We start from the raw sequence: 17,924 nt of genomic DNA on the forward strand, positions 1-17,924 counted from the left end.
TGATGCCTGATGGGGATCTAGCACCCGAAACTGTCTCATATCTTCCCCTAGAGAACACAGACCAGCAGCATTTTGGCTGCCACAGATCTTCCCTCCACAATCTTAAGGCAAAGAATGTAATCTTATTTGCCAAATGACAAAAAGAAAAAAAAATCGCTTCCACGGTACTTTCCGTGCTCTGTGGAAAGCAGAAACAGGGCATTGTCTGGGCCAAGATGGAGCAACCAGTCTCCCCTGGTCCAAACACTTCCTATTGGTCGCCTGCCTGGGATAATTACTGCGAAGGCTGTTTTTTTGTTTCAGTTACGGTAAAACTCTGGATGTTAGCCAAATCCGCTAAGAGTTCAAAAGTACAAAGCTCTTTAGGAGGCTTTTCCTTTTTTAAATATTTTTTCAGAGGTTAAAAATTAAATCTCAGGGGAGCCTGTGGAATGGACATGAGTCTTTGTGGAGACGGCCGGTGCACCTCCAGCATGAAGCTCGCTCTCTTTCTTCTGTTACATTTGCTCCTCCACTTGAGTTCTTACAAGGTGAGTGATGCCAGCGTTGGGGAATTCTCTTAAGAAGACATTTTAAAGGTTATAAGAATATATGAAAGTCCTTAAAAGATGTGATTTAGACTTAAATATAATTTGTTAAGAATGCAAATATACAGTAGCAGGCGTCTTTATTAGCATCTTGTTGAGAGGAGTTTAAGGAAACAGTCTTTTGATGCTGGTGCGCGCTCATTATTATTGAGCCGAACAAGAGCATCCTTGATTCATCGCTATAAGTTATTGTCCTATTAAATCAATAAATGTTCACTATGCATCCGCCTGTTAGGCATGGTGATAGGAAGATAAGACTGATTCTTCTTATAGTATCCTTTTAAGGAAAAAATTGGAGAAAGATGATTAACTATGTCAAAGGGAAAATAATAAGCAAGACTTAAATTACATGTGAAAATGCAAAACAAGGGGTAATGAATATATATACACATATATACATATATTCTTTACTTGCAATGGTATCACATCCTGATGAACCCATCATATATTGAAAGTATTTTAAGTGGGAAATGTATTTAATGTAACTGAACTTCCCAGTATAGCCCATTTTAATCATGCTCAAAGCACACTTCCTGAAGTTGGACAGAATTACCTAATAAATGCCCATTTTATAAAGCACGAATTATCTTATGCAGTTTGTTGAAGACAGTTCTGTGTACAGGGCATTTGTATACATATTGTATACATGGCAGGGTGTCAAAACACAGTGTCTAGGATACACTGGCAAGACGATATTGCTCACCTGATGATCATGCGGCAGATGGGGAGTTGTGACCCAATCTTTCACCAGGATTTCCCCACCATCACTAGTCTAAGAAAGATCAAAATCTGTAGCATAGTCTTCTCCTAAATATGTATCATTTTCATACTATTATAAAGAAAAGGGTTATAAAGTATCTCTCTACACCTAATTGGCAAACAGTGTAAACACCAGTTGGCAAATAACTTTAGTGAGAGGACAATTCACCCGAAGCCTAAAGGTTGGGAGGAGACTGTGGGAGGGAGAGGGATTTATGCTGGACCCATCATTCCAGACTCAAGCTGGTCTTCGGTGAGAAAGAAGGACGCTTTGCGGTCCTTTCAGGAAGAAAAGAGAGCAGATATTGGAAGGGTCGCTTCCCCCCAGATAAGCAAGTCTAGCCCATCAGAGTGAAGCCTTTGCAGTCTCTTAAAGAGATAAAGCTGCAGCCGTGCACGGTCTCTTAAGACTAAACATGTTTAAGACACTTTAACTATCTGTGGATGACCGTCAACTGTGGTGATCGAGGAACTTTGAGATAGCATTGCCAAAATGTTTTGTCTTCATGCAGCTTGTAGAAGCAACAGTGTAACCAAGAACTAGTTATGAGAACAGGATTATGTATTTGGTGTGGACCATTTAAAATGTTATTATTATATTTATAAAGTGGGACTAAGCTAAACACTTATTGATTAAAGTGCGTTGAATTACAGACTATTTTGTTATAAAAGTACACGTATGTGCATAGACACATAGACACACATAGATGTGTAACATAACTGCTTCTACATATGACAGTTAAGAGGTTCTTCCAGTGTTTGTGTCAAATATTTTACAGCTGTTGTCTCTGGGTATTGGGTTTGCTGGTGGTTTATATTTCCTAGATTTTTAAATTTCACAACTCAAAAAACCCCTTTTTTTGTTAAAACATTTATAATTAGAAATTTCATTTAAAATATTTCTATCCTGTTCTAGTTTCATTCCTGCTACCGTGATAAATGCCCTGACAAAAAGCTTCTTTGAAAGAAAGGGTTGGTTTGGCTTCTAAGTTTAGGGGATAGCTCATAATTGTGGAAAAGCCAACACTGGGAAGTCAAGCACCCCATCTGTGTCGAGAGCGGAGAGAATAAACACACGAATCCTTGCTCGCTCTCGGCTAAACTCCCCGGGGTACACTGTTGTAGCCCATTTCCTAGGGGATGATGCCGCCTGCAAAGACGGGGCCTTTCCACATCCCTTAGCAACCAAGACCAATCCCTCGCAGACATGCGCAGACACGCACTTCACTCTGGCCCACCTGATCTACAGCGTTGGTCGTCAAGAGTCTCTTCTCATAACTCCAGATCAGGCAAAGTTGGCAGGTGAAACTAGCCAATACGGTCCCATGGGTTCCTGGAATAAATTTAAAAACAAGATAAACATTAATACTGCCCCCTTGAAGAAAGAAAAGGTGTCTTTCTTATATTGAAGAGTCTTCCAGAAATAAGGTTTTCGTCAGTGTTTTAAGAGCTGGCGTTTGGGGCCGGCTAAGTAGCTCTATGAGTAAAGACACCTGCCACCAAAGCTCATGACCTGAGTTTGACCCCTCATGGTGCGAGAAGAGAACAAACTCTCACAAGTTGCCCTCTGGGCCGTGGCTCATGTACCTCACTATCCACAAAAACATGGGTGCAGTGAAATAAAGGCACGGTTAATATGAAATTTGCAAAAATCTCAGAAATTTAAAAAATTAGTTTATGAAAGAAAGTGTAATTTTTATTTTACCTTTTATAATGTACCTTATTATAGAGGCAACCTAAATGTGTTCAAATAGCTTAAACTGTGTTTTCAAAATGGAATTCCAGTCAGCTGGAAGACATTTTTGCTATTTTTAATGCTAGAGGTATTTAATACCCGTGCCCTTTTTTTGGTTTCCTTAAATCAGAGCATCATGATAGATGATGTGAAAATAATTAAGTCAATGAGGACTGACTGTAAAATACACATAAGTTGCTTTTAAGAACCAAGAAAGAATGTTACTAAACGGGACCCTGCTCTTCAAGATGCTGGTCATAGAGATGGCAGATTTCAGGGGTGCGCTTGCTCACACTTCAGCCAACCGTAGACGGGCGAGAACTAGTCTCTGCACCAGAGGAGAGGCTCTGGGTAGCTACAGCTGAGGACTGTGGAAGGAGATAGGAAGTTAGAAAGCACTGGTCTATGCAGACATAATCAAATGCCCCCAACATTTGCCATGCTGGCTCATGTGTCAGAGGCTGAAGGAAAGCAAATACCTAAAAACAGGCAAGGGGCTGAAATCTGGAGTGGTTTGGGGTTCGTTGTTTCCTAGATTCTCCTCGGTTCTCTCCTCCTGCACCCTTGTCTTTTGCCTATTTCTGATTCTTTAGGGAATCAAGGTAAGGACTAAGTTTTGGTACCTCCTACTAATAGGGGGTAGATCTGAGTCAGAGGAATGAAACTGACTGGCCAGCATCTGGAACTATTGGGTAGTGAGTTCGTATTAGAAGACCACTCCCATGACTAAGCAATAGGGATACACACAGTAGGTCATCCAATAGGTCACTATTCATTCAATACATACTTAGCTTTACACGGCTGATCTTCCAGTAGGCCACTGTTCATTCATTAATACTTACCTTTCTTTATTAGTCTCTCTGAACAGTAACCTGAGCTCAATCAGGAATTCATTTAGAGAAGTCAGTGTCTAGAGTTTGAAGCCAATCAAGGTGTGGGTGGTTTCAGCCCTAGTGTTTCCCACGACATGGTTCCCTCCTTTGGTAATGTTCCGATAGATACAATGTGCTAGAATCATAACCTTTGCAAAAATAAATTTCACTCACGTGTGACGGATCTGCGGCTTGACCCTTTTCAGTCCCACCAAGGGACTGACCATCAGTAGCACTTCATAAAGTCTAGCCCAAAGATAATGAAGCTAACCTCGATGCTTGTTTTTCCTAAATGTCATGAGAACCCAGGAAATGGGACAGAAGTTGGACAGGGAACAATTTATAGGAAACATGAGACGCAACCTTATTGTATAGCAGCAGGTCCCAGTGAGTATTCACATTTGACACTCTCTGTCACTTCCTACGTTCCTCCAAGTCTCCCATATCATCTCCTGAAAACACAAGAACGGCTTCCTGTAAAGCGTTTCGTACAAGCTAAGTTGGACCAACTGTGTAGGGCCTGTGCAAGAAAACAACTGGCAAGGCCTGGGCCCAAGTTAAAATGGTTTCCAGACAAACTGAAGGGTTTTTAAGAGTATCTGTCGTTGGCTATGAAAATGTCCATGGTAATCAACTTAGAAGAAGAAAGGGGTTTTGGGGGGGCAGGGGGTTGAACTGCTGCCTTAGGCCTGTGGCTGCACAGTATACCTTAGCAGGAGTGTGTGGCTGAGGAAACCCCTTCACTTCATGGTAATCAGAAAACAAAAAGGCAGGGACAGGTAAGGGTCCCAACATCTCCTTTAAAAGTATTAACTTATATCTAGGCAGTGGTAACCTTTAATCCCAGCACTCGGGAGGCAGACCCACGTGGATCTCTGGGACTTCAAGGCCAGTCTGGTCTATAGAGTAAATTCCAGGACAGCCAGGCTAGATAGAGAAAACCTGTCTTGAAAAAAAAATGTATTTACTTACTTCCATGAATGACCTCACTTCTTTCTAATAGGCCCCACTTAAAAGTTTACCGTCACACTATAATCTGGGAACCAAGGCTTCGACACATAAGCCTTTAGGTCCAAAGAGAGCATATGAGTCATCTCTTCCCCCTGGCCAGTAGGCTGAGGTCACCAAGAAGTCTGTAATGCCTGATGGAAGCCTGAGCCACCAAATACTTCCCAACTTTATTTTTGCCACAGAGGCTCTTCCATTGTCACTCTGACACAGCCTGGAACTCAGTAAGGGTTTTTTTTTTTTTTTTTTTTTTTTTTTTAAACAGTTTCAGAAGTCTTTTGAGACTCACAGATTAAAGCCATAGCATCTACAAATTCTATTAAGGACATAAAAATCTCCATTGGCTCTGAGCATCACAGTAAAGTGAGTTTGCCAAAACTGCTGACATTCTCCAGTTCTGGTGCCTCTAGACCAGGTTCCTTTTGATGTAAGAGGAGCCGCTTTGCTTTGGGAAGATGCTATGTATCTCTGAGTCACATTTTTTTTTAACACATTGCAAAGTTTTGTAATGCTTTCTTTACCTCTGGGAACACCATCTAGGATGCTATGGCATGTCTGACTTATTATAGCCTTCATAACACATTCATGGATGTTATATGTAAGAGCCCTCGGGAACATTTTTGTGTGTGGTCTATACACGTGTACTCACCCATTTGAGCATATTGGGAGAACCAAAGGTCAGCTTCAAGCATCTTCCTCAGTTGTTCTCCAGTGTATCTTTTGAGTTAGGGTCTCCTCTCATGCCTGGCTCTCACACCGGTACTAGGATTCCAAAATAAGGCACGTACTCTTGCTTGCACAGAGAGCACATTACCCACTGAGCAACCTTCCCAGGCCCCTCAGGACCATTAGAGAATATTTGGGAAATTCCAAGAATTAGTAATCAGGGACAATTTGGGAGAACTTAGGTCCTCCCAGGTCTGGTCATTAGCTTTGCTTTTTGGTTCACTCTATTGCTTCCTTCAACAGGCAGATAATTTGTTTTGTTTATAGCTGGAATTTTCTTTGGGCTGCCAACCAGCTCCCAAATAAAGACACAGAGACAGTACATCTTGGGTCAAAATTTTAAACGCATAAATATTTTAATAATTCAAAAAATTAATCTTTTAGTGATGCCGCTCATCACTTTATTTTTGAAAATCATTTTAATGGCATATCAATAAAAAAAGATCCATCACACAGAAGCATGGAGAATAAATTCACAGAGAGAGATTGGTCATTAATGGAATTAGATACATGTATTTCAAATGGTCCTTGGTAGGGCTGACTGAAGGAAAAGCATCCTTCATCCTCTCTCCGTGAAACTCACCTTTGACTCCCACGTGGATTAAATTGTTGGGTCCTATCATTTTTGTCCATTGCTTGTCTAAGCCATTATCATGCTTTACTCTGGCTGCCTCAGTTTCCCCAGGCTCATTACCAATGAGTGCCCACCTGCAGTCCTCCGTGTTGTACCCGCTGGAGTCAGGACGGCTTGCTATATACCAAACGTGTTGTATTTATCACTCCAACTGCTGGCTGGGTCTGTTCAGTTCTTCGCCTTCACTTCCTCTCATTCCCAGAACGACAAAAGGCTTTTTGTTTTGCTGTTCCCCTGTCCACAGTGCGTTTCGCCATCGGGTCAGCCTCAGGAGGATCTGCTGGACCCTCAGTGCTTACCAAACAAATACACACACCGCTCCTGTAACAAAGTCTTCTGCCAGCCGTGGCAGAAATGTGTCGACGGAACCTGTGTCTGCAAACTCCCTTACCTGTGCCCAAAGCAGGGCATCCCAGTGTGTGCCACTAACGGAAGGGACTACCCCAGCTACTGCCACCAGAAGAGTTTTGAATGTCTCCAACCAACAACAAAGTTTTCGTACAATGGAACCTGCACAACGGAAGGTAGGACAGGTGTGTGTGACCCAAGTTTCTCTAACAGGAGGGCAATGGTAATGCTGTATTTTCTGCCACACCAAATGCTTTTGCTGTGAAATGTTCTAATGACAACTTAAAATTCTTTAGACCAAGGCTTCTTAGACTTTTTCAGTTCATGACCCCCCGTTTTCACTCAGGAAACTTTTAAATGACTCTGAGTAGAATATAAGAAATGGGTGTACAAATCAAAAATTGACTAATGATTATAATACGTTGATTTAAAAATAATTATTTGATATGTGTATAATTTTTACCATTTATTAAGCATGAAAGCAAATTTGCATTCTAATGAGGCGGATACATTTATTTTTACGTGAGTTAATCTTGGTCTAAATATTTGACATTGTGAAACATACTCTTCAGTGCTTTTCAGAATTGATCAATATTTTAACTTTGGAGTCCCTCAATGCTGGGACTCTGACTTCACATATACACATAGTACAAAGGGACAGAAGGATGTTTAGGGCCTGTTTCAGAAATGTTGGAAGTTCGGTACTGATCTCAAGCCAATTGGAAATAACAATTGGGCAAAAATGATACTACTGAAGTTAGCAATTCAAACAGCAGTTTTTTTTAAAAAAATATTTATTTATTTATTTATTATGTATACAATATTCTGTCTGTGTCTATGCCTGAAGGCCAGAAGAGGGCACCGGACCTCATTACAGATGGTTGTGAGCCACCATGTGGTTGCTGGGAATTGAACTCAGTACCTTTGGAAGAGCAGGCAATGCTCTTAACCTCTGAGCCATCTCTCCAGCCCTCAAACAGCAGTTTTTAAGAACCAAACATTCTGATCCAATCCAGTCCAAGGATACACACTAATCAGAGGTCCATGTGCTGAGAAATGCCAGGCAGATATTAGATATCTTTGTTTTTTGTAATTAAATCGGCATGTTTATGTATGAAGAAAAAGCTTTGTAGGTACAGTAAAAAAAAAAAAAAAAGTTCCTGTAGCCTTAGATCTGAGCCAAGGTTTTTCTGGCAGTGTTCATCCACACTGAGCAGCAAGACGCATGCTCAGTGAAAAGGGAGCATGTGTGTGTTTGAAAACATGGCTGCAGTGAAGTCATATGAAGCAATAGGGTCATGCACTGCCAGAACGACCTCAGATCATTGATATTTTTTTTCCACCCGGGTTTCTCTGTGTAGCTCTGGTTGTCCTTGGATGGCCTCAAGCTCAGAGACCTACTTGCCTCTGCTTTTTCCTCCCAAGTGCTGGGATTAAAGGCATGTGCCACCTGCCTGCCACACATTTGCTTTTTAATTAACTTTTGGTTGTGCTTTCAGGAACCTTTTACTAACTTTTGCCATCCACAATCAATCAATTAAGTAACTCTGTGTATGGTCATGACCCACTGTTTATAAACTGTTTTTAGGTCCTAGTGATTTAAGTAATATCTAGAAAAAAACAAAAACAGGGGTCACCAGAATCCGGCCTTTCCTTGAGTCCCTGTGGCTCTGAGATGCTGTTCTTTATTGGTCGGTCCTCCAGAATTTCCCCACTCCCACTTCTACTTGGCTAAAGGGATTATCCACCAGGCCATCCAATTATTTCAGAATTCGGTGAAAAGGCCTTGCTATGGGCTGGGGGTGGACGGGGTGGGTAGAGCAATGGCTCAGCAGTTTTAAGAGAGTTTCTCGCTCTTCCAGAACACCAGCACCCTTGTTAGGTGGCTTATAAGTGGCTGTAATTCCAGCTGCAGGAGATCCAAAACCCTCTTGTGTTCTCTGCTGGGCCTGGCATGGGCTTTTGAACCCTCAACTCCCACCCAGTGGCAGACGTCCTCCAACAAGGCCATACCACCTTCCCAAAGAGTTCCACCAACTAGGGACCAGCCATCCAAATATATGAGCCTCTGGGGGGCCATTCTCATTTAAACCACCACAGTTAGTAAAGCAAATTCCGATTCTCGGCTTCCTGTGTTCAACTGAAAATAAATATAACTCTATCTTTAATGGTCGGTACAAGAATTTAGTGGTTTTGCCATAAACAGCATGGCCACTAACATGATCAGGACTCATGGAATAATAGCTTATCATCTGTTAAAGTCATTATGATGCTCAAAGTTAATATCATGTTAGGTATTTTAATAAAGACAAGTTAAAAGGGGAGAAAATAAATACTGAACTACTGTCTGTCTATCCTTTTGGTTTTTTATTTTAGAAAAATTTAGTATTTCCTTAACTTATGGAACTACAGAGGCAGAGGGAATCGTTCAAGTGAAACTTGTGGACCAAGAGGAGAAAATGTTCGTATGTAATGAAAGCTGGAGCATGACAGAAGCCAATGTGGCCTGCTTTGACCTCGGATACCAACAGTGAGTGCTTCTCTCGCAGGATCTGCTGAGCAGTTACTGCCATTGTTTCAGCTGTCTTCCTTCCTCCTGGCTGATCTTCCTCTGCTGCAGTGCCCTTCTATGTAACCTGAGAACGGTAACTGCCCACCTCTCAGCGCTGTGGCCAAGACTGCATGTGTCTCCAGCAGTTAGAGCCCCGTGAGTAGGGAGCACCTGTCAGTCCCGCCTCGGACAGAGACCTGTGGGGACTTTGACACCCTCAAATACACCTCTAGCTGTTCAGTTTTATGCATCTAGAATGACGTCTCCTTTTTAAGATCTCATATTGCTTCTCTCTCTCTCTCTCTCTCTCTCTCTCTCTCTCTCTCTCTCTCTCTCTCTCTCTTCCCCTCTTTTGGTTTTTCAAGACAGGGTTTCTCTGTGTATCTCTGGCTGTCCTGGAACTCACAATGTAGACCAGGCTGGCCTAGAACTCACAGAGATTCACCTGCCTCTGCCTCCTGAGTGCTGGGATTAAAGGTGTGTGTCACCGCCACCCAGTTTACTTCTTTATTTCTATAGCCTTACTCTTTGCTGTTGTCTTTAAGCCATTTTCCAATTTAATCTCCTATTATTATTATTATTATTATTATTATTATTATTATTATTATTATTATTATTATTATTATTATTTTATTGAAGGGGACAGTGCCAGGGAATGAGCCCAGGCTTCATGCCCATGGGTCAGCACAGCCCCAGCCCATCCTCCTGATTTGTTTCCTAACCCCTAGGGTTGAATGCTTAACTTGAGCTGCTCGCAGTTGCTCTTACTTTACAGACAGATGTACTGAAGGCACAGTTTCCCTCGGGAATGCCTCGCCTATACTCGCTAAGTTTCCACACCTGACGTTTTATTGATTGCTATCCATAACATGTCCCAGTTTTCCAACACAGTCTTTCATGCAGTTTTGAAGTTTCTTTTGTGCTTTCCAAATGAATACGTTAGTTTGCTTTTAATTATTTATCATTGAGTTCCTAGTTAACTGTATTGTTACAGAAAGTCCCTGTACGGTAAGTATTTTAAGTATTTGTTGAAATTCGATTTTTTTTTTACTTTTAAATACTTATATTCAGAAGTTTATAAAATAGATATCCAGTTCAATAAGCAAGTGTTTTTCTCAATTCATTCCATTTTTATCTTCTTTAAATATATTGTGTAATATACTACCTTATTCTTTGAGAATTTTATCATGTCTACTACATATTTTGGTCATATCCTTCCATACTATCCTTGTATCACCTGCTCCCTCAACATTTGCTTCCAGTACCATATATATATACATATATACATATATATGTATATATTTAATTTCTCCCATTTTTAATAGCTGAGTCCTTTTAACTCCCCCAAAGAAAAATGCCTACCTCCCCCACATAGCTATCAGTTGCCAATAGTCCTCAGCTAGGGGCAGAGCCTCATGAGTCCCTCCTCTGCCAATTCTGGATTTTGTAGCCAGCAGGCTCTTCTTCATCCCACAGTCTCGCAGGACCGATTTCTCTCTGCCCACCAGGTCCCCACAGCTGCTTATGAAATGACCACTCTGAGGCTTGTTAGCAGTTGCAGTTGTTTGGCCAGTGGTGTAGGCTTCTTTCTGGCTAGCTCTCTCTTATAAATGAACCTATTTTTATTAGTTTATATTTTACCACGAGGCTCGTGGGCTTATAGCGTGTTACCTCACATCTCCCGTGATGGCCACATCCCACCCCCTCTACCTTCTATCTTTGTTCAGATTTCCTGCCTAGATATATTCTGCCTGGTCATTGGCTGAAAGAGCTTTATTTATCAACCAATGAGAGAAACACGTAGTCACAGCATACAGAAGGACATCCTACATCAGAATTTTTTTCCTGACTTGACGATCTGGAGACGGTAACTGCAGCTGCTGCCACTGCCTGCATGGGCCTTTATGATTTGAGTGAGCCACAGCATACTTCTGAGTTTCCATTGTGACCTGCAAACCTGTCTTTCCCACCTAGGGGTGAACTCTTGATCTTTGAGTACATGGTAACTGTCTTTTGCCATAAATTGCCTAAGTTCATGGATAGACTCTCTGATTTCAGTCAGTGAAGATTGCTGGTATTTAATATATCTTCTTTTAAAAATATTTATTTATTCATTATGTATACAGTATTCTATCTGTGTGTATGCCCGCAGGCCAGAAGAGGGCACCAGACCTCATTACAGACGGTTGTGAGCCACCATGTGGTTGCTGGGAATTGAGCTCAGGACCTTTGGAAGAGCAGGCAATGCTCTTAACCTCTGAGCCATCTCTCCAGCCCTCACAACATAATAATATTTTCTATGCTTAGTTTTTAAGTCAGAGTGGCTCATGTAGCCCAGGCTGGCCTCAAAGTCACCAAGGACGACCTTCAACTTTTGTTCCTCCTGTCTCCACCTTCAAAAACGCTAGGATAGTAGGATTGTGCCACCACAGCCAGTTAATATAGTGTTGGAAATGAAACCAACTAGGCAAGCAACAACCAACTGAACTATACCCCTGCCTGTGCTACTTATCATATTTCCTATAGACTTTAGATGTGAGTAAAATTTTTCATATTTATTTCTCAAACTGCCCCCGGTTGGCTCTTTTGTTTGTTTGTTTTGTAGGACTATGCTGTATTTTCATAATGGACTCAGCAAAACTAGAAATACCCTCTCTGTTCTCTTCTTGCCTTTTGTTCTAATTAATCTGTTACTTATATTGCAGTTAGTATTTTATTTCTATTTCCATTTCTGATGCATCTTTGCTCGACTTTTAATTTTAATCTGTTTCACTCTAAAGAGAAGCAGGAAGCAATTGAATATTCTAGAACAACAGTTCGCTATCAGTCATCATCTCTGGACGGCTGGGTAACTGAGAAGGCTTCTTTTCACATATTCTGAACAAACTGAGACGTTGAAGAATGGCATTATATTAATTACTTTTTGGATTGCATTGACAAAAATGTGTAAGAGAAAAACTAACAACAGAAACTATGTATCTCAGCTGTTGGTTTCAGAGAGTTCCCTCTCTCATGACCAGGTCCATTGTTTTAGGTCTGCAGTGAGGCACATTATCAGGGGGGTAGAAATATATAGCAACGGATACTCATGGTGAACAGGAAACAAGGGGCCAGAGACAAGGTATGAGCCCTAAGCATATGCCCCTGCTGACGTACTTCCTCTAATGAGCCTCTCTACCCTTTGACCACCCAATATAAGGCTATCATATTATGAACACAGCAAGGGATTCAGTCATTCATTAGATCAGAGCCTTCATGAACTAGTTCTCTCTGGGAATGTTCCTTCTCACAGACAGAACCTGCGGTGTGCTTTCCTAAAAAGAATGTTAAAGTTGACAACCAAAATTCATCTTCAAAGACATACCAAAATACAACCTTAATACTATCAAGGCTTGGGGCTGGAGAGATGGCTCAGAGGTTAAGAGCACTGGCTGCTCTTCCAGAGGTCCTGAGTTCAATTCCCAGTAACCACATGATGGCTCACAACCATTTGTAATGAGGTCCGGTGCTCTCTTCTGGCCTTCAGGCATACATGCAGACTGAAAATTGTATCCATAATAAATAAATATTTAAAAAAAATACTATCAAGGCTTGAAGGTAGTTAATTCTAAAAACAAAAATAAAAACCTGTTAGAGCTCAAACAAGTTGACCTCCCACATCTTAAGCAATAATGAGATCAACCAGGTGAGGCTTCCAAAATGGGAGTGGGAAGTGGGGGCAGGTGTGGAGACTCCTCAAAAAGCCAGAGCTGACATTTTCTGATGTACACTTCCAGAATCTCCAGATCAAGGCAATCAATTCACTCTCTTTTGTGAAGAAAAAAAAATAACATGATAAGGAGAAGTCAGGAATGGCCCTCTCTGATGGGAAGAAAACATCAAATGAAAAGGAAACATTCTTCCTTAGTAAAACTGGGAAAACAATACTTGCTACACGTTTGCTATGTTTTCAACCCCTACTGGTTGGCTGAAATTAATTATTTTAGTTCATCTTTGCAAAACCCAAATGATGGCTCAAGTGAAGGTTTGAAGGCACAGAGAAGGAGAATGTTAGCATCTTCTATAATCTGTAAATCATTTTTTTGGTGTGGGGGGGAATTGCTGTAGACCCTTACGTTCCACAATAAGGTTATAAAAACAAAACTGAATTTTTCTTCCCTCAGACTTATTCATTCTGTTTGCAGGGGTGCTCTTGTCACACAAAGAAGTTTTAACATATCCGAAGAGCTCTGCACAAACTCCACCGAATGCCTGAATGTACGTTGCCGGGGAGTAGAAACCAGTTTGGCGGAGTGCACCTTTACCAAGAGACGAACTAACGGTTACCAGCACTTAGCTGATGTAGTGTGTTACACACAGGATGCAGGTTGGCAGAGTGGTTCCATCAAGATTGCTTATTTCATAAACGCCTATACTAAAGTAAACAATGATGGGTGTGATTGTCAGTCAAAGAGTCAATGATACATCTATTAAGTTTTGGGGTTTAGAACTATCTTAGCCTTTCTGTTGCTGAGAAGAGACACCGTGACCATGGCAACTCTTATAAAGGAAACCATTTGAAGAGTGGCTTACAGTTTCAGAGGTTTAGACCCTTATCATCACGGTGGGACATGACGGCAGGCATGTGCTGGAGGAGATAAGAGTTAGTTCATCCTGATCTGTCGGCAACAGGAAGCTGTCTGAGACACTGGGTTTGGCTTGAGCATGCGTGAGACCTCAAAGACTGTCTCCACAGTGATACCCTTGCTCCAACAAGGCCACACCTACTCCAACAAAGACACCTCCCCCCCCAACAGTGCCACTCTCTATGAGCTTATGGGGGACATTGCATTCAAATCACCACAAGAAGTAATATTCATGACCTCCACTGTTCTTTCTTTGCCACTCAAAACCTGCCTGCCACCCAGGTTCCTGTATGGAAGCAAAATTATGTGCCTCCTCTTTGCTCCCTTGACTACGTGGACTCAGATAACCAGAGCAAACAAGTTGCTTAAGTATAAAGATACATCTTGGCACCCCTTTTGAGCATTAACTCCTATTAAATTATGTATATTTCTTTAAAACACTTAAGTGACCACCTCATTGCCTCAGTTTTCCCAGAAACCACAGCCTCATTGTTCCTCTCTCCTAACTTAGAAATATTTTGACATGTGTATGGTTCCAAAGACTAGAACCGTACCCTTTCTGGTGCTAAGAAAAGCACAGTACTGGAACATGTAAATGTCTGGCCCATGTGTGTCCATGGGAATTCTGGTTTTAGCTTTTTTAAAGAAACCTCCATACTGATTTCCACAGTGGCTGCACCAGTTTGCTTTCCCACCAGTAGCAAGCAAAGGTTCCCTTTTCCCCACATTCTCGCCAGTATTCGCTGGCTTCTGACTTTGTTCTAATAGCCATTCTGCTGGGGTGAGATAGAATCTCCAAGTAGTTTTAGTTTGAATTTTCCTATGGCTGATGATGTCTAGCCCTTTCTAAAGTGATTATTAGCCATCTGAATGTCTCCTTTTGAGATCTCTCTGCACATAGCCCGTTTTCTGATTATGTTGCTTGTTTTCTTAATTTTTTTTTAAAAAATTTGTATATATTTGCTATGTATTAATCTTTTGTATCAAAATTAATAAAATCTTTCGTGTTAAAATTAATCATTTGTATAACTGGCAAATATTTTTCCACTCTGTAGGCTGAGTCTTCATTTTATTAATTTTAATTAACGTATTAACTTAAATTAATTAACTTTAATTAATGTAAAACTTTTGTTTTAGGGATGGGATCTTGCTGTTTAGTTCAGGTTGACCTCACGTTTGCAGTCATCCCTCTGTCTCGGCCTCTAGAGAGCTGGGATCAGAGGACCGTGCCATCATGTGCACTCCTTTATACCATTTCTTGGAGTCATATTTTTGTCTTAGTTTCCCCTGTATCCTGTAATACGTTAAGACTGCTATACCACAAGTCTATAAATAAATCTCACAAAGATAACCTCTGCTTTACAGATTCTCCAACAAATCAGTCCTTCCAGTGTGTGAATGGAAAACATATTCCTCAGATGAGAGCCTGCAATGGGATCGACGATTGTGGGGACCAAAGTGACGAGTTGTGCTGTAAAGGTAAGGACGGATCTGCCTTTCAGGTTCCCCCCTATTATTCTGATTAAGTGTCAAAAATAGCTTCATTACTGAATATAATATCTCATCTCATGTGTGTGCATGCATGTAGTGTGCATATGTATATATACACATACATGCATGTTTGCACACACGAGTGTGTGTACGCTGGGGCTTGAACCCAGGGCCTTTCACATGCTAGACAGGCATGGTGCCACTGAACTACTGCCTCTGCCCCTACCTCTCCCAATGGCAACTAGTGGAAATAACTTCTGCTTGTGTTTACACAGGTTGCCAAGGTAACGCCTTCCATTGTAAGTCGGGTGTTTGCATTCCGAGACAGTATCAGTGCAATGGTGAAGTGGACTGCATTACAGGAGAGGACGAGAGCAACTGTGAAGGTAAGCCAGAACCTGTGTGGGTCGCTTCAGTGCACTGTTGAACCCTGGAGTATGAAACTCCTCTTTAGGCAAACCACAGCCTTAAGTAGCCGTAGGGTAGCGCATCAGCAGGACGGTAGCCAAGGCATGCGAAGAATGATGCTGGCGCCTCTCCTCGTGCCTACTTGTTATCGCGACCCTTTTCATCACAAAGGGTCCCCTGTGGGAACGATACACTATTAGCGTGATCCGCTGGGCACCGGCTTCCGACTGTGACAGCTACCGCTGTCTGCTGGCCATGATCACTCTATCTGCCAGCTTGTTCCTTTGTTTGCTGCAATATTTAAAAAGCTTCAGATATCACGTCTCTTACCTTATATACTTCTCTCATGATAAGAACACATGTGTGTGTATGTATGTATGTATGTATGTATGTATGTATGTATGTATTTTGTTTTTTGAGACAGGGTTTCTCTGGCTGTCCTGAAACTTGCTCTGTAGACCAGGCTGGCCTTCAACTCATAGAGATCTGACTGCCTCTCCCTCCTGAGTGCTGGGATTAAAGGTGTAGACCACCACTGCTGGCTAAGAACACTGTATTTTAAACTACTTTCGAAAGTATTCCTTAAAATAGTAGCATGCCCTAGCATTCTTTAACAATAGCCATGTTCAAATTTTCCTAACTCAAAGAATGTTTCTCCAGAGTTAATGTGTACAAAACAAGATACCCAAGAACTTGGATGTTATATTTATTAATTTTTTTTTTTTTTTTTTTTTTTTTTGGTTTTTCAAGTCAGGATTTCTCTGTGTAACAGCCTTGGCTGTCCTAGAACTCACAGAGATCTGCTTCCCTCTGACTCCCAAGTGCTAAGATTAAAGGCGTGCACCACCACTACCCAGCTACATTTATTAACTTTTAAAAACAGCTTTTATTATTTAAGTTACCCCCAACCTCCTCACAACCTTGGGCATTTTCCTATAGGCTGTTACTTCTTCTAGATTTGTAGACTTGGTTAGATGCATGGCTGACTCTTGACAAGGTGTGAAGTGAAGTCTTCCTGCCTCCTCATCTCACTTCTGCTAATGCTAATTGGCCCCCGAGTCAGTTTGGAGTCTGTGTTGAAAAGCTCCACCAGTTGTCCACCTATAGATTTATCAGACTTGAAACTGTTGTCTGCATCCATCATGTCAGCAAGAAGCTACAAAATGTTCATTTCTAACTTTCATTATTGCTTTGTTTATGGACTGAAATTATATAGGAGTGAACTTTCTTTTATTGCTTTGTTTCCATAAGTCATAATTCATAGTAGAAATGTATAATAATGTGTGATACTATCTTGTTGTTTACCAAATCTCAATGGATCAGTGCTCTGGACAACTCCAAATGGTTAAAAAGATAGTGATTATGTACCTATTCTGTGCCATGCATACTAACTTCTTATTCTCATCCATGAGTTCCGAAGGAAAAACATTGGTATTACATTCATTCTTTGCTACGTGAGTATTTGTTGATTCATGTGCCTGGCCCTGTTCTAGATACCAGGGACACAATAGCACATAACACTTAAAAATCCCTACCCAACCAGACATGAAATTTCAGCACCCAGGAGCAGAGGCAGGGGAATGGCTATAAATTTGAGATCAGGGTGGTCTACTTAGCAAGATCTAAAACACCCAGGGCTACATAGCAAAACTTTGTCTCAAAAAATAAATAAATGTCTCTACTATTTATAGACAGAAAATAAGGGAAATAAATAAAACATTAAGAGAAATGAAAAGTGCTATGAGAGGGCCAGTGAAAGGCCCAGTGGGTAAAGGTGTTGGCCACTAAGCCTGATGCCCTGAGTTTAGCACACAGGTTGTCCTCTCTAAACATGCACCGTGGTATGTGTACCTGTTTTAGTCGATGTTCTGTTGGTATGAAGAGACACCATGACCATGTCAACTCTTATAAAAGAAAACATTTAATTGGGGCTGGCTTACAGTTCAGAGGTTTAGTCCATTGTCATCATGAAACATGGTGGCATGCAGACAGACAAAATGCTAAAATATACCCTTTCAGCCCCAGCTGCTTGTCAGGGAAATTATGACAGCAGCCTAGAAGGAAACAGAGAGACAATTAGTTTATAAACATCTTCTCTTCTCCCCCTCCTCCTCCCCTCCTCCCCCTCCTCCCGCTCCTCCTGCTCCTGCTCCTGCTCCTCCTGCTCCTCCTCCTCCTCC

The 17,924-nt window shown here is 41.4% G+C and overlaps 1 protein-coding gene across 3 annotated transcripts in view; it reads left to right on the top strand.

The window, feature by feature from the left end:
- The first annotated feature begins 380 nt into the window (after window positions 1-380).
- The window catches only part of Cfi (complement factor I), a 29,182-nt gene continuing 11,638 nt past the window's right edge, over window positions 381-17,924 (top strand). The window contains exons 1-6 of one of the 3 annotated variants that reach the window (XM_050135238.1): window positions 381-530; window positions 6,566-6,854; window positions 9,046-9,199; window positions 13,405-13,586; window positions 15,211-15,324; window positions 15,612-15,722. In XM_050135238.1, coding sequence (XP_049991195.1) covers window positions 432-530; window positions 6,566-6,854; window positions 9,046-9,199; window positions 13,405-13,586; window positions 15,211-15,324; window positions 15,612-15,722 — 949 coding nt within the window. In that variant the 5' untranslated portion in view covers window positions 381-431. The remainder of the gene's footprint in view (window positions 531-6,565; window positions 6,855-9,045; window positions 9,200-13,404; window positions 13,587-15,210; window positions 15,325-15,611; window positions 15,723-17,924) is intronic. The other 2 variants (XM_050135393.1, XM_050135311.1) reach the window with 2 other exon arrangements.

The sequence above is a fragment of the Alexandromys fortis genome, unplaced genomic scaffold (assembly GCF_014885135.2).
Source record: "Alexandromys fortis isolate MF-2015 unplaced genomic scaffold, M_Fortis_MF-2015_v1.1 scaffold_19, whole genome shotgun sequence".
NCBI classification, from domain to species: domain Eukaryota; kingdom Metazoa; phylum Chordata; class Mammalia; order Rodentia; family Cricetidae; genus Alexandromys; species Alexandromys fortis.